This window comes from Meles meles, chromosome 9, assembly GCF_922984935.1.
Source record: "Meles meles chromosome 9, mMelMel3.1 paternal haplotype, whole genome shotgun sequence".
Taxonomy (NCBI): Eukaryota; Metazoa; Chordata; class Mammalia; order Carnivora; family Mustelidae; genus Meles; species Meles meles.
In genome coordinates this window covers 29,396,284-29,412,750 of record NC_060074.1, presented here as the reverse complement: position 1 = coordinate 29,412,750, position 16,467 = coordinate 29,396,284, and the positions used below count along the sequence as shown (strand labels likewise).

Sequence of the window (16,467 nt, the reverse complement as noted above, 5' to 3'; positions counted from 1 at the left end):
GTAGGAGGAGCAGGAGAGGGAGAAGCAAGCTCCTTCCTGAGCAGGGAGCCTGATGCAGTAGTTTGTGGGGTTCAATCCAGGACCTCAGGATCAAGACCTGAGCCCAAGGCAGACGCTTTAACCGACTGAGCCACCCAGGCGCCCCGAAGCCACACTCTTAACACTGATGATCCAGATCTGTCCTCATGGACCCTTAACCCCTTGATCCTTGGCCTTCGAGGATCCTGACCCTATCATTGCTTCCCTCTCCCATTCCAAAGTCCAGTTCCTCTTGCCATCCCTGAAGTCCTGAGCCTTTTCTTCATCTCCTTATTCATGTCACTAGTGAAAATACGACTCACTCCCCACCTCCCCACTGCCATCCCCCCACACTATTTGCTTCTGTTACAGAGTTTATAAAACACTTACATATCCATTGTTTTACTGGTCCCCTCCAAGATCAGGGAGGAAGACAGGGCAGGGATCGCTTTACCTGCTAGAAGGATAAATAAACCAAGGCACAAGAGGTTAAGAGACTTGGCCAAAGTCTCAGATTTGTTCTAGGACTTCTGTCTTCTGGTTTCTCTCGCAAGTCTTTTGCCAGGGCTGAGTGGTTTCTCCATTGTCCTGAGTGGCCCTTGATCACCTTCTTTGCAGGATCCTCCCCCACCCCGAGCCAGGATTACACACACCTGTGTCTTCTCCACAGGTGGAGGATAGCGTGTGTGCCATGTCACCAAGCTCTGCTTGCAGATGGACTCAGAGGCCTGGATAGCATGTGGCATGAGAACATCTGTGTCTACACCACCTGATACTTGCACAGTCACAGAGGCACATATTAGCTCAGGGGACCACAGATAGACATCGAAATGGGCTCCTGTGCTGTCTTTTTCTCAGACCCTTCTGCTTTTCTGGACTTCATCTTTTTCTAACATGTCTTTAAAATGCATGGAACTTCTGGTTGTTCCCCAACCTGTTCATAATCTGTATCAGTTAAACTTGCTGATAGTAAAAAAGAGCAGTCCTACCATTCATTGAACCTGACTCTGCCAGGCTACGCCCGATGCCAATGCTTTTCATGTGGCATCTCCTCTGAGCTGTTCACAACCTTGCGAGGTGGGGGTGGTTACCTCCCCTTCCAGATGAGGAAGCTCAGGCTCAGAGAAGTCAGGTGGCTGGCCCAGCCCGTGATTCCTGAGCTCAAGTCTTCAGCATCACACCAGATTCCCTCCGCTGGGCCTTCCTGGAGAAGCCTTCCTGGAGAGCCTCTTCCTCATGTGGATGGGACCTGCTGCTTACCCACTGCAGGTGTATTCTTGTCTGATTGTCATAGCAGAAGGTGGATGGTTATGAAGAGCAGATTGACAGCTTGTCTTATGAGTCCTTATTTAGGGCCTCCATCCGGTAAAGAACAAATCGGAGACTGTTTTGTTGCCCCCTTGTCTTTTGCAAGGCTTCACCTTCTTACTTGTGTTCCTACAAGCTTGGAGTAGATCACTGCACTCTGGGGTGGGGCTGGGGGTCTGACTGTACCTTGACTTTGGTGGCATTTCCTACCTCAGTTTTGTCAGTGGTATTTCTCCCTGACTCTCCTCTGTCTTGAAATGGAGGGTTTCATCTGTAAAGACGAGTGACCCACTGTCCCATTGACTGTGACTTTTTCTATTTCTGAGGATTTTCTCACTGGATGCTGCCTGCTATTTCTGTCTTTCCTTTCTTTGTAGACAGAGGCAACATAGTATGGGGGGTGGGGTAGGAACAAGGGCTCTGCGGCTGACTTCCTGGGCTTGGGTGCTGGCTCCATCCCTTACTAGCTGTGTGACCTCAAGCACATTGCTTTTCTACTTTGTGCCTCAATTACCCTATCTGCAAAATGGATTTGCCAATAACAGAACTTACCGTATAGGGCTGAAGGATGAAACGATTACATAAGTACCTTGCTATGTATATTAGTATTTTCTATTATTAGACAAATCAATAAAACTACCCAAAACAAGGCAAGAACCTGCCTCTTCCCCTCCAGTGCCAATCAGATGCTGCCGTGTGTTATGGGAGGAACTTGAGTGGCCCCAGCTACTTTTCTAGGCCAATCCAGACCTTGTCCTGGGCCCTACTGAGCTTCACCAAGAACCAGCCTCTTGACTGGTGATGGGGTCACACCGCTGTCACATGGGTCACAGTGTATTCTCCATTTCTTCTTGCGGTAATACTGAATCTAGAATTATAGCATGCCAGCTAGTTATCAGCCTTGTGACTCTGGAAATTGGTCTATACTCTTTGGAGACTTCGTTTCTCTTCTAAACTGTGGACAGTGGGGCACCTGGGTGGCTTAGTTGCATAAGTCTTCGATTTGGGTCATGGTCCCAGGGTCGTGGGATCGAGTGCCACGTTGGGTTCCTTGCTCAGGAAGGAGTCTGTTTCTCCCTCTCCCTCTGCCCCCCGCTCATGCTCTCTTTATCTCAAATAAATAAATAAAATCTTTTTTTTTAAAGATTTTATTTATTTATTTGACAGAGAGAGAGATCACAAGTAGGCAGAGAGGCAGGCAGAGAGAGAGGAGGAAGCAGGCTCCCCGTGGAGCAGAGAGCCTGATGCGGGGCTCGATCCCAGGACCCTGAGATCATGACCTGAGCCGAAGGCAGCGGCTTAATCCACTGAGCCACCCAGGCGCCCCAATAAATAAAATCTTTAAAAAAATAAATAAAATAAAATGTGGACAATACTAATACTTATTTCCCATTGTCATCATGTAGATTAAATAAGAATAATATTAGCAATATGGGACACCTGGATGGCTCAGTCGGTTAAGTGTCTGACTCTTGATTTCAACTCAGGTCATGATCTCAGGGTCATGAGATCAAGCCCCATGTCAGGCTCTGCACTCCAGGTGGAGTCTGCTTGAGATTCTCTCTCTCCCTCTACCCCTCCCCCTGCGCTCTCTCTCTCTCAAATAAATACATAAATTTTTAAAAGAATAATATTAGCAATAACACCTAACCTACTTCTCACACTTACCACTACCCAAATAATATCCTAATATTATTCCTCTCAGTGGAGGAATATAGTGTAGCAGAAATAGCTAGCTTTCCTCCCACTCCTGCCCCAAATTGCATGCTCCTTACTTCACATAGTAGGATTGTCACTGGGAAGTGATTGCCCAGCCAGGGTCGAATTTTCCAGCTCTCCTTATATTTTGGTGGGAGTCATGTGCTTGTTTTTGCCAACAAAATATGAATGGAAATGATAGTATGTGTTGCTCGCAGGCCCAAGCCCTTAGAAATGGATGCACCTTTTCTATACTGTCTTATTTCCTTTCTGCCATCTGGCTTCAGAGGAGCACTCATTCCTAAGTGAAGGCAGAGCTACCACATGGTTCAATCCTGGTTCCTGAAAACCCCATGGAAAGAAGTCACCCATCAACATGTGTTACACTATTCCCTGAAGTTTGCAGGATTTCTTGTTATAGCAACTAACATTACCATAACTAATATCCAAATCACATTGGATCTTTACAACAATCCTCTGAAATAGACATTACGATGTCCCCCACTTCATAGATGTGGAAAATGAGGCACAGAGGGGTTAAGCCTGAAGTCACACAGTGAAAAGGGGCAGAGCAGACTCTGTACCCAGTCCCATTTCAGAAGCAGTGAGTTCTCTTAACCACTAAGGATGTGAAAGAGATTTATACACTGAAGCCTCATAGAAATAATAATAATAATAATAATAATAATAATAATGGCTCATACTTATTGAACACTTACGTGCCAGGCACTGTTTAAAGATTTTTATGTTTGAGGTGCCTGGGTAGCATCCCAGTGGGTTAAACCTCTGCCTTCGGCTCAGGTCATGATCCCCAGGGTTCTGGGATCAAGCCCTGCATCGGGCTCTCTGCTAAGCGGGGAGCCTGATTCTCCCCACCCCTGCCTGCCTCTCTGCTTAGTTGTGACCTCTGTCTGTCAAATAAATAAATAAAAATCTTTAAAAAAAAAAGATCTTTATGTTCATTTAATCCTTATGACCCTCTGTAGTTGCTTCTAATATTACTCCTACTCTGTAGATGAGGAAAACTAAGGCACAAAATGTTAAAGAACTTGCTTGGGGTCACAGTGCTGCTAGAGGTATGACTCAAACCTAGCAGCCAGCTCACTCCTTTCCCCACCCCTTAGTCCCTTATCATCTCTCATGGAAGAATGAGCGGATCCTAAGATTCTGAGAGGCCCAGGAAGTGATGGGACTATAGCCTATGCCCAAACCCCAGCTCAACCCCAGGACAAGTTCCAAATCCAGCACTTACTATGGGTTCCAGACAAAGAGAGTGAGAAATTCCTATCACAAGTCCTGTGGCCAATTGTGACCTTTGAATTTATCTCAAATGGCATGATAGAGTAGAAGGAACCCATATGGACATGGATACAAACCCAGCCTTTGTGTACTCTCATTGGAACATAGAAGGCTACTTGCTCTGAGACTCAGTGACCTCATCTGTAGAATGGAGATGCTGATTATGCCCACCCTGTTGGTTTGCTGCAAGGACAGAGCATGTGCCTAAAGAGTCTAGAGCAGAGAGCTGCTTCCTAAGTGTTACCCCCCACCCCCAGCATCAACCAGCTCAGAACACAGAGCTTCCCTGTGAGCTCAAACCCCTCCCACCAGTCTCATCCTCCAATCCTCCAGTCGTACCTCCTCCAAGTGTACCTACCCTTAGTCTCTTTCCATGAGTCAGAGAAGCTCCTTCCTTGAGTTTCTGAGAGATTAAGAGATGGGGGAGTAGTTGAAGGAGCCTGGAAGGCCAGACCCTGAGCATGAACATCAGGTTCTTTTTTCTGGAAGAGGAGGACATGTTGCTTAGCAACATGTTATCAGGAAGTTATCAGGGCGGCTTCAGGCTGTGCCGTCTTTTTTATCCTGCAGCATGGAGATGTCTGAGGTGACACCAGATGGGGAGATGAATGGGAAAAGCAGGGAAGGGGTCTGTGGTCTGACGGCAACCTCTGGACTTCATCCTCCTTCCCTGTGATCACCATACCTTTCCCCTTTCCCCTTGGCTTTCCACTTTTGACACACAAAGGCAGAGAGACAAGTTCTGGATCCATCTTGCACACACTTGTATGCAATGACCACATCCGTGACCGTGCATCTAAAACTCAGGACCACCTTATGTGTACTGCACTTTACAGTTTACAAGACACATCCATAAACAAGATTTCACCCGATACTTACAACAGCTTCTTTAATTCCTTTATGACAGGGGGCAAAGTCTCAAGGTCCCACAGTGAGGAAATAGCGTGTCCCAAATCTGCTGCAAATCTCAACATATTTCCATTACACGTTGAAGCCTGGATGTTAAGAAAGGCATTGTCAGATGCTTGTGTGCACCCAATTCCATATCCTTACAGTTTGAAGGTTCTTCATGCCTAGTGTCCTAAGATGCCCCCAAATGCACCTGTCCCCCATCCCTGGTCACAAATCTGGTACAATATAGATGCAAGGTTCAGCTGTTCTTCCCTGCTGGCAAGAGCCAGCCTGGGGCCAGGGGCTCCTTAGAGTGTGAAATCCCAAGACGGACCTGGACTGGTGGCCCAAAGGCCTCAACTCAGGAATGCTGCTGGGCTGGGCCTGGTTGGCATAAATGTCTACATACCAGCAGCTGAAGCAAGTCCCTTGGCTGGCATTCTAGAGAGATGCACGTGGGTCCCACTGGAACCTTGCCTGCAGCAAGGAGTAAACACATGTCACCAAGGTCATGGATAGCTCATGGGAGGTCCAGGTCTCCAGAGCACCCCACTGCCTCAGGGGCCAGCAGAGCTGGTCAGAACAGCCTTGGGCTCCAATCTGGACTGTGTCTTGGTCCCTTATTCCCTCTGTCAGTGTTTATTAATAATGCTGATTACCATAGCAATGGCTGTTACCCCAACAACAATAATATTGTTATGCCTGTTAAGCCACAACACATCTGAAATCCTTGTTTCCATCTGATAGAAAACCAAAGTCAGAGAGGTTGAATAACTTAAATTAATGATCAAATAGGGACTCAAACCTCTGATTTCCAAAATTTTGTTCTGTGCATCACATCACACTGCCTTTACATGTTTGGGGAGAGTGGGGGAGGAGGAGTAGCAAAGGAAAAAATTCAGCTACTCCATCCTTCATCGTCAAACTGCACATGCCCAGGACCATGTAGGCAACACGGCTCAGAACAGGCAATTTGAATAATTATTTTGATTAAGGTTTTATCAACTTCCAAAAAACTATTTGAGATGACTTACTATATAGCAATATACACAAAATGGAATGTTCACTTTTAAAAGACAATAAAAAAGCAGTTGGTGAAATATGAGAAATAGTCCACTAAGTCAAGGACAAGGCAAATCTGTTTTACCCCTTCTAACCTTACCCCTGCCACCGCTGGACATTCTGCTAAAGGTCCTAGTCAATGCAATAAGACAAGAAAAGATATATTTTATATGCAAATCTTGGAAAGGAAGATAATAAAATGTCCTTGTTTGCAGATGGCATGGCTGCCAACAGATCCAAATGAACATGAAACTAATGAAACTTGTATATCCAGTAACATATAAGATTAACATACAAAAATGTATGGTTATCCTATAACTCTACAAAAATAAGGGAAATCATTGGGAATACTAGATTTACAACAGCAATAAAAGATATGTTCCTAGAAAAGCTAATGAAAAACATGGAAACATCTAAATGAGGAAAACGACTAAGCTCCATGAAGGAATATAAAAGAAACCTGAATGAAAAGAACACGTAGCCTGTTCCTGGATAGAAAGACTCAATATTGCAAAATGTTAAATCTGTCCAAATTGGTCTCCAAGAGTAATACAGTCCCTGACAGGCTTGGCTCTAAAGTTCTTCTGGACTATGTTTAAGAACAGCCTGGACAATTTTAGCACAAGAACAATGAGCATACAGTAAAGCTGCAGTTATTGAAGGTGTGGTTTGACATAGAATAGCTAGGTAGACCAACAGAACTGAGTAGAGCTTTGAAACAGACCCATGTATATGTGGGAATTTCATAAAAGATAAAGCTCGCATTCACTACAGGGAAAAGAAAACTGTTCAAAAGTTGGCATAACTCATTATTCATTTGGAAAAACACAGTTAATAACTCTACTTCTAGCTACATGTAGAAATAAATTCCAAAATAGATTAAAGAATGAAAGTATACTTGTATACTTGCTGACAACCAGAGACAAACATGGAAACTGTCACTATTTCACATTTATTGAGACCTGACTTAATGCCAGGCCCTGTGTTAGTTTTCATTGTTGAAAGAAAGGATGTGAATAAGTTCATGTGAAGAGAAAAATGTCCCCTAAGTTTATTATTTAAATAAGGGATAATGGGTCTTCTATGGCGTTTATGCCAAAGATAGAGGGATGTTCTTTAAAGAGCTTTTGAGGGATCCTTGTTGAGAGTGTGTATACGTGTATCCACGCTCTGTGTGTGTTCATTCACCAAATGGCTGCCTGTGTGCCCACAGTGCTAGATAGGTGTCTAATTTTACTTGTCCACCATAGGGTGTTCTTAAATTCTCAGGATTTGGAAAGAGTTTGAGGAGAGGGAAAGGAGTGAGGAGACTTTGGAGATGTGTGAGAAGGGGGAGGTAGGGCTGGTCTGCCCAGCCTCACTTTTTCCCTTCCTTCCATCCTCCCTCCTTTCCTCCCTCCTACCTACCTTCCTTCCAATTCCTTCCTTCCTCCTACACTCCCTCCCTTCCTCCCTTATTTCTCTATCCCTCTTTTTCTTTCTTCATGATTTTCCTTCCTTTTTAAGGTAATAATAATAATATTCATTGTAACAAACTAGGAAACTCAGAAAAATACTAAGAAGAGAGTAAAACTGATCATTTAAAAATCCCACCACTTAGGGAGAGCGACACTAATATTTTAGTAAAGATCTTAAAAGTGTCTGTTGCTGCACACATGCACACACACAGACACACACACGCAGAATCATTCCGTGCAGATCTTTTGACTGCCTACAGTGTGCCCAGCACTATGCTAGGTACAGGGAATCTAGCAGTGAACAAGACAGACATTTTATTGAGAGGATACAAAATAAATAAGCAACAAAAAATAATTGGGGGGACAAATGCTGTGAAGAAAGTAAATCAGGGTTATGTGAGGGAAGGTGACTATGGGGCAGGCTGAGATGAATTCATCAAGAAGAGGTGGCTATTAAGCCAAGATCTGAATGACATGAAGAGGGCAGCTATTTAAAGATTTCTCTCTCTCCCTCTCTCTCTCTCTCCCTCTTACACAAATAGGATGATATTATATTGTTTTTAACCAGATATTTTCACTTTATCGTGGTCACTTTTCATGTCAACAAATATAGATTAATGTGTCACTTTTAATGGCCCATAATATCCCAACAAATATCGATTTATTGCAATTTACTTAATCTCTTACTGTTACATCCAATTTTTTTTTATTATTATAGACAATGTTACAATAAACACCCTATGTCCTTTTCCACTTATTACCTTAGGGCAAATTTCTGGAAATGTGAAGCTGGGTCAAAGGGCACTCTGCCTTTTACATTTTGATCCCTAGCCAAGCAGCTCTCCAAAAAGACTGAACTAATACATACACACACACACACACACACACACACATATATATATATATATATATCAGTATGAGAAAGTGCACATCTCCTTTTTTTTTTTTTAAGATTTTTATTTACTTATTTGAGAGAGAGAGTACGAGGTGGGGAGGGTCAGAAGAAGAAGCAGACTCCCCAGCGAACAGGGAGCCCGGTGCGGGACTCAGTCCCAGGACTCCAGGATCATGACCTGAGCTGAAGCAGTCATTCAACCAACTGAGCCTCCCAGGTGTCTATATCTCATGTTCTTACCATGGTTGGCATTTTCCATTTCTATAATCTTTGTCAATATAAGACATGGAATCTCCCATTACTCTTTTGACTTGAATTTCCTGGTCAATGGCGAAGTCTCTTTCTATGCATTTATTAATTACTTACATTTTTGGCATGAATGACATCTACATAGTTTCGATTAATTTTCTACTGAAAATAAATTTTGCTGCAAATATGTTCTCTCAGCTTGCCACTTGTCTTTTAATCTTATTTGTGGTTGCTCTTTCTCTATTTTTCCAACATTCAAAAGCTGAAATGGAGTCAGATGAATCAATCTTTTCCTTCAAGGTTTATGCCAAAAAAAATGTTCAGCACCCAACCCAAGATGCACTAGTAATAATACTAACAAATACTTCTTGTTTTCTCTAAGTATTTTTATTTAATATTTGACTATTACCGTATATTAACTACTACTTTCTAATTATGCAAACAACATACTAATACATTTTTATTGTAAAAATTAAATGCCACAGATAAGGTGAATGTCCTCTGGACAAAATCAATCCCAGTTCTCTCAGAAGTCATTTATTAAGAGTGATGTATATCTTTCTCAACTTCTATTACACACACACATACACACACACAAATTAAGGTTTAATTTTGTCTTGCTTTTGCATAAATTATATTGTACTATACACATTGTTATGCAACTTTCAATGGTACTATATGTTTTGTAGATCTTTCCTCAGTACATCTAGTCTAATCCATTCTTTTTAACTGAATAATATAGTATTCAGTAATTTGGCTGTATCAAAGCTTATTTAACTCCTAACATACTGGTGAATATTTATGTCATTCTAATTTATCTCTCTCCAAACAATAACACAATATAAAAATATCTTTATCATATCTTTATGTGCACATATTCAAGTATTTCTCCAGGGTCAATACTAGAAATCAGAATTCATGAATACAAAGGTATGCATCTAAATTTTTAGTAGGTACTTTTAAACTGTCTCCTCTTCTTTGGGGGTCCTGGGTGGCTCAGTCAGTTAAGCGTCTGTCTTTGGCTTGGATCATGACCCCAGAGTCCGGGGGTGGAGTCCTGTCCTGGGATCGAGTCCAACATCAGGCTCCTTGCTCAGGGCAGAGCCTGATTCTCCCTCTAGCAGCCCTCCTCCCCCGCCGGTTGTGCTCTCTCTCTCTCTAGAATCAATAAATAAAATCTTTTTTAAAAAAAGAGAAACTGTCTCCTCTTCTAAGGATCTTATAGCTTTTTTCTTTACATTGAAAACAACAATCTGGAATTTATTTTGGCGGTAAAGAATGAGGAATAATTGACCTTTTTTCTTCATATGAATGACTATTCAGTTGTACAAAATCATGTGCTGACTAATCCATATTTCCCAATGGATTTGAAAAGGTGCCTTTATCATATATTAAATTCCTATGTATGCCAGAGTTTAACTTTGTGATATCTATTCTGTTGTCTATTCCTAAGTCAGTGCCGTATATGTTAACTCCCTTAGCTCTATAATACATTTAAGTATCTGGTAGGGCAACCCCTCCATCATTACTCTTCTTTCTTATGCTTTTCTTGATATTCTATGTTTTTCTGAGATCACATGTGATTTTTTTAAGGAGTGAAATGTTGAAAGATTATAATGGAATGTATAATAAGCCCTCTTTCCTTTTAGGTAGTCATATATAAAAATGCACACAGAGAAACTAATTTTATGATTTATGGACTAGAAACTAAATAGCAATCACAGTAGACTATGACCATGGGGTGTAAAGAAATGGGGCGGGGGAAGTCTTAAGAAAAAGGAATAACTACTGTGGGCAATATCTCCAAATAGAAAGAGACATTAGGAGCAGCTAATTACTAAAGAAATAGTGGGGAAAATCCGGGGGGGGGGGGGAACCCTTGAAAGTTCAAGCTAGATTGGGGGAATTTTAATCCAGACACTAAGAGGTTAAACCTAAGATAGAGGAAAGAAAAAACAAAACAAAACAAAAAAATAAGGGTGGGTGTTGCTGGAGTGAAAAGTTAGCCATCCAGCCTGTAAGTGCAATGGAGAGACTGAGTCCAAATCTCAACAATGTATCAAACTAAGGTCAACTAAAGTATTGAATCTTGAGACTATCCCTGTTTTTCTATTTAGTACCCAATCTTTCATCACCGAACTGAAACAATTTTTCTACCCCACATTTACCTGCTGTCTTAGGGTCACTGACAGTAAATTTTATTTAATCATGTATAAAGGGATCAGGAGTACCACTTGAAGTGGGGGTATGAAGATGGTCAGCCCTCCATACCTAGCTGTCACCTGTCTTGGTCATGGTGGTGTGGCCGGAGGGGTTGCTGTGCCAGCCTCTGTTGTCAAAATCTTACAGAGATGCGCATCTGGAGGCCTAAGGCAGAGTCCCCATAGGTTGAGGCCACAGGATGTCCCCTTAGATATTGTCAGATGCACTGGTTGCTGGGTACTCTGTCTGGCAGGCAAAGGAGTCACCATGACAACCAACGCCCCCACCTCCACATCTGCGATTTTTTTTTCATTTCTCCTTTCCCATTAAATACCAAGGTATTCCAGGGACAGGCAAGCATAGCTCTCGGGATGGAATGTCCTCTGCTCCAGCAAGAGGAGCAGGGAAGTAGGCAGTGGCGATGTGTACATGTTATATGTCTGAAGGAGCCTTCATCAGTATAAATGTATATGTACCTGCTTTCTGGGTTAAAATATATGCTTTTGGTTGTATATCCATGCAACAAATTGTCAGATCACTGTTTAACCACACATTCACTTTCCTGCTTCCCTCCCCTCTCTGTTGCTCCAGTGTTGGGAGAGTCACTCCAGTAGTCCTTTGCCAGGGGAAGTGCTGAGTCATGGCTCCAGCTGGGTTTCTGTATCCTGTTCTCCATCTCCATTCTTTCCTCAGTCGACCCCTTGCCCAGGCTGGGCTCTTTCTAGAGCTCTAAGCACTCTTCACCACTACCCTCCTCAGCCTGGTCTCATTTTCCTGAGGTTCACTTCTGGGCAGTATAGAGAAGACGCCTTACTCTGTTTCTGCACTTGCTCCTTTCTCACCTTGCCTTCTGGGAAGACTGAGCCTTTCTCCATGTGACCACCCCTCCCTTAGAAAACAGGAGTCTGAACAGGTTTAACCTAGCAGACTAATTCTTTCATGTATTCTTCCTCCATGCTGATCCTTCTCCAGTCCTTTACCCCCTAATCGGATTGTGGCAGTGCTCATGCTTTGGGGCATGGCAAGGAAAGTGAGATTTATTTTGACACCACGCACTGAGACTTTTTTTCTCATTCTAAGTCTCCAAGTGCCAGACCACAGGTTCTTGGAGTGTGTGTGTGTGTGTGTGTGTGTGTGTGTGTGTGTGTGTGTGTGTAGGAAAGGGAGGATGTTGTGTCTATGGATTCAGGGGCAGTACCTAGTGATCCCACCAAGAGCGGGACGTTTGGGGGTCTCGGTAGGCTCTCTGGTTTCTCTTTCCCACCCACTTAAGACTCTTCTAACGCAGAAGTTCTAATAAAGGAGTCTTGCTAACTAGTTCCAAATAAGGCAGCCTAGGATTGTTTCCTCCGCTAGAGTGGGGAGAGTGGAAAAGTGGCCCCGCCCGCTCAGTCTGGTTACTATGGCGACAGCCGCGGGGTGACCTAAGTGCTCCTCCCTCCTCCCTCCCCCCTCCCAAACCCAGAAAGATGACGGCACCGCGCTGACTGCGCCAAATTCCAGCCAATGGGTGGCTGCTCCCGCCTTCCCTTCCGCCAACTCTCCCTCTCCTTCCCTCCTCCCCCCCGGAATTCGATTCACAAATCTGGACTGGGGATTTCCGGCTCCAGGACGGGTGCAAGGGCGCTGGCCAGAGGCCGGGGTAGAGTCGCGGTCTGTCCTGTTAGGAGGGCAAATGGAAGCCGGCATTCTTGGGTTCTCGGGCCAGACTCTTGTAATTCGCCACCAGAAGAGATCACAACCTACTTTCAAATTATTCGGAGTTGCAACTCCTCCTGCCCCTACAAGCCCCACCCTGCCCACAGCGCGCCAGTCAGCACCACGGACAGCGAACGAGCCTAGTCTTCCGCCCCTCGCGGAGTTCTGACTCCTCATCCTCGATGTCTGGCTGCAACTAGGGTCAGAGACGCCCGCGCTCTGCTGGAGCCAGGCCTCCTGGGCCAATGAAACTGAATGGGGGCGCTTAGCCACGTGGCTAAGAAGGCATTGGGACAGGAGTCTCAGGCTAAAGAGCTTAGTTCTCTTCTTTCAACCCCTAAGAAAGGCTCCTGTCTCCCAGGCTGCCTGTGTCCTAGCCTCCCTGGGGATAAAGGGCCAGGCCTGAACCTTAAGCAGGGATGGACTTCCCAAGGCTATCCTGGGTAGGCGTGTGACTAAAATGGCCTTGAAACAACCAAGGGGATTGGAGGAGGGGTGTGGAGCTGAGTGTGTGTGTCAGGCCCCACCTGAGAGTGGTGAGTACAGACTTGGTCAGGCCTCATTAGACTCTAAACAGTGTATATAATAGGGAGAGATGGAGGAGGAAGAGAAAAGCAGCAATCGTAACTAGCTAGTTCTACCTCAGTGGTCCATTTTGTAAAGGGTATAACTTTTGCTGTCTTCATCATTCAATCCCTAAATGGCCTGGGCATTAATGAAGAGCTAGATGAGACAAGATGGATTCAGCTTTATCATCAGGCCTCAACCTTTGGCTACTTCACTCTCTGTAAAATGGAAGCCAATGTGAGGGCGGGGTACGGAAAGAGTAGCAGTTCTCAGGGACCCATCCTCCCCAGTAGGCCTGTGGGGGTCCTCCTGCACTGTGACTGTTTTACTCCTGATCCCACTCCCTCCCTCCCGGGGCCCAAAGAAAGGCCGGCGCAAAACCATCTGCAGGCGCTTCCAGCGCTTTATAGTTCTCTCCGGGACAGACGGACAGACAGACAGTGCAGCCCGCGCCGTCGGCCCGCATCATTGGCACCTTGAACACGGCACCAGGCCCAACCCAGTCCCTGGTACCCTCCCGGGAAGATCCCGGTCCGGCTTCAAATCAGCACCTCAGACAGCTCCCGGCCCAACACCCTCCCTCCCCCCTCCCTCTGGAAACAACCAAATAAATTAAAAGGGGAGGAACAAAAACACCTAAAGATACGGAAGAGGGGTACCCCTCCCCCAGAGTAAGAAGAGTTTCTGTCTCCTCCCGCCCTTCCGCTGAGGCGGCGCCGCCGCCGGGATGGCCTCCTAGGTTGATTTTGCTCCCAAACCTCAGCCTCCTGAAGCCCTCCCCCCCCCCAACTCCCGGCATGCAACACGTTGGAAAAGGTAGGGACAGGAGGTGGGGGTGGGGCGAAGGACCATCCTGGTTGTTGTCTGGGCTCCTGGGGCTGCAGTTTCTCGCCGCACCGAAGTCAGTCCAAATCAAGAATTGATATTCCCTTTGGTCTGGGAAAGGGGATATGGGGTGCTCAGTAGGGGAAAGAAATGCAAGCGGACATAGGCGGGGGGTGGGGGTGAGCAGACAGGAGGGAAGATGGTGACACATGTCAGGAGCAAGGAAAAGAGAACGAGAAGGGGAGATGGGGACACGGGTGCAGAAAGAGAAAGGGGAAAGGGGGGCAATGATGGTCGGGTAGGGGGTAAGATGGAGACGGAAATACACACCCAAGGTACGGAAAATGGAAAGGCAGAGAGGGAGATATGAAGGCAGACAGGAGGAAAGATGAAGATACAGGGAGGCGAGGAAACGGTCAAAATCGAGGGAGATGGATTTAGAGACACACACGGAAGGGAAGGAGGAGACCTGGGTAGAATTGGAGAGATGGGAGCACAGGCAGACAGAAAGGGTGAGGTTGGGGGTCCCCCTCCCGCGCTCATCCCCCACCCCCACCCTATGCCCAGCAAATCCAGAGCCGCGGCCTCTGGCGTCCTGGCCTCCACCTTCCCCTGCGGGACAGGGGCGGCTCCTCCTCCGGCCACGGCACCGAGCGGCGGTAACAGCGGCGGCGGCTAGATGGTCCCGGGGGCTCCGAGTGCGTGTCAGGGGCTGGGGCGGGGAGCGGGCGCGGCCCTTGGGAATCCCTAGCGGTCCAGGTTCATAGTCCAGTGCTTGGCTCCGGTCGCGCAGCTGTCCCTGGCGGCCGAGGAGGAGGCGGGGGCCGCAGGCGCGCCCCCGCTGGGTGGACCCCCGGCGCCCGCGGCGGCCTCGCCCTCGTTCTTGAGGTCTTGAAAGACCTGCGTGAAGAAGTGGGGGTCGGCGTTGAGCCGCAGCATCTGGGGGCTGAGCCGCTGGATGAGGCGCAGGCAGCGTTGCCAGAAGCGCTCCTTGTCGGGTTCCACGAGGAAGGGCTTGAGCGGGTATGAGATCTCGTTGCCCATGTAGGAGTAGGCGAGGTAGAGGCAGGTGAGGAAGGCGGCCTGCAGCTCGGCGGCCGACGCCAGCTCATCCCCGCGCAGCGACTCTCGGCACAGCAGGTACACGAACACCAGGTTGGCGGGCGTAATGAAGGCCTGGTCTTGCCAGCCCTGCAGCAGCAGCGAGCGGTCCACTCCGCGGAACCAGCCCACCAGCTCGCCCGGGCTCAGCTCCTTGAGGCGGTAGCAGCGTCGGCACACGAAATCGCCCAGGCAGCGCAGCAGCTCGCCGGTGGACGCCTGCACGATGACCCGCCGCGGCGAGCCGCCAGGCACCGGCGGCGCTGCCTGCGGGGCTGGGGGTGGCGGCGGCGGCGGCTTTCCCCCGCCCGAACCCGGCGGCGGGGCGGCCGCGCTGCCCCCCGACGGCGGCTCGCAGGTGGCGGCGGCCGCCGGCACGGTGGGCACCGGCACCGCCAGTGGCTTGGTGGCGCCGCCTCCGTCTGGGGGGTCCCGGCCCTTGCGGAGAAGGTTCTCGCGGTTGCGTTGCTGGACCAGGGGGTCGGGCCCAGTGGACGCCGGTTTGGGCGTCACCTTCTTGCTGCCTTTCTTCTTCTTGGCGGACGCGGCCACCAGGCGCTTCCAGGTAAGCGCGGAGATGAGCACGGACGGCCGCTTGAGTCGGCTCTCGCCTTTGCCGCCCTTGCCTGCTGGCGGCGCCCCGTAGCCCCCCAGCGCCTCGTCCCCCGCGGGCGGCGCTTTCTTCTTCTCTTCGGGCAGCCCGCCGGGCCTCCGGCCCTTGGCCGAAGAGGCGGGGGAAAGAGACAGCACCGTGCCCATCCTGCAGAGCGGGGCCGGCGCCCGGGCCCCGGTGGGAACCGCGGGCGGCGCCGCTGTCGCCGCCGCCTCTGCTGCAGCCCCCGGAGACCCGGCGGTGGGGGGCCTAGCCCCGGCCCGGGCGCGGGAACTGGCAGGGGAAGGTGGTTGCTTGGCTGCTCCGCGGCGGTTGCTCGGAGTCTGAGCTGCGCCAGCTGCAGCGTCAGCCCCACCCCTTGGACCCCGTCTTTAGCCGCGCCGCGCCCCGCCTCACGCAGCCAATCCTCGCTCGAGTTGCCCTTCTGACCGGCAGTTCCTCTGACCAATAGAAGCTCGCATACCAATCTCAAGTCCCGCCCTACCCCCCACCCTCTGTCTCCGGTCCTTTCCCTTCGCCAAAAAGGGGAAAGGGGGAGGAGGTGGCCCTGGTTCCAAGGGCCTCCTCAGGGTCAGAGCTAGGGA

The 16,467-nt window shown here is 47.9% G+C and overlaps 1 protein-coding gene across 1 annotated transcript; it reads right to left on the bottom strand.

The window, feature by feature from the left end:
• Positions 1-13,729: 13,729 nt before the first annotated feature.
• Positions 13,730-16,210, bottom strand: CDK5R2 (cyclin dependent kinase 5 regulatory subunit 2). The gene has a single exon (XM_046017987.1). It carries the CDS (start codon positions 16,027-16,029, stop codon positions 14,917-14,919), a length of 1,113 nt encoding a protein of 370 aa, XP_045873943.1. The 5' UTR covers positions 16,030-16,210; the 3' UTR covers positions 13,730-14,916.
• Between the last annotated feature and the right edge of the window lie 257 nt (positions 16,211-16,467).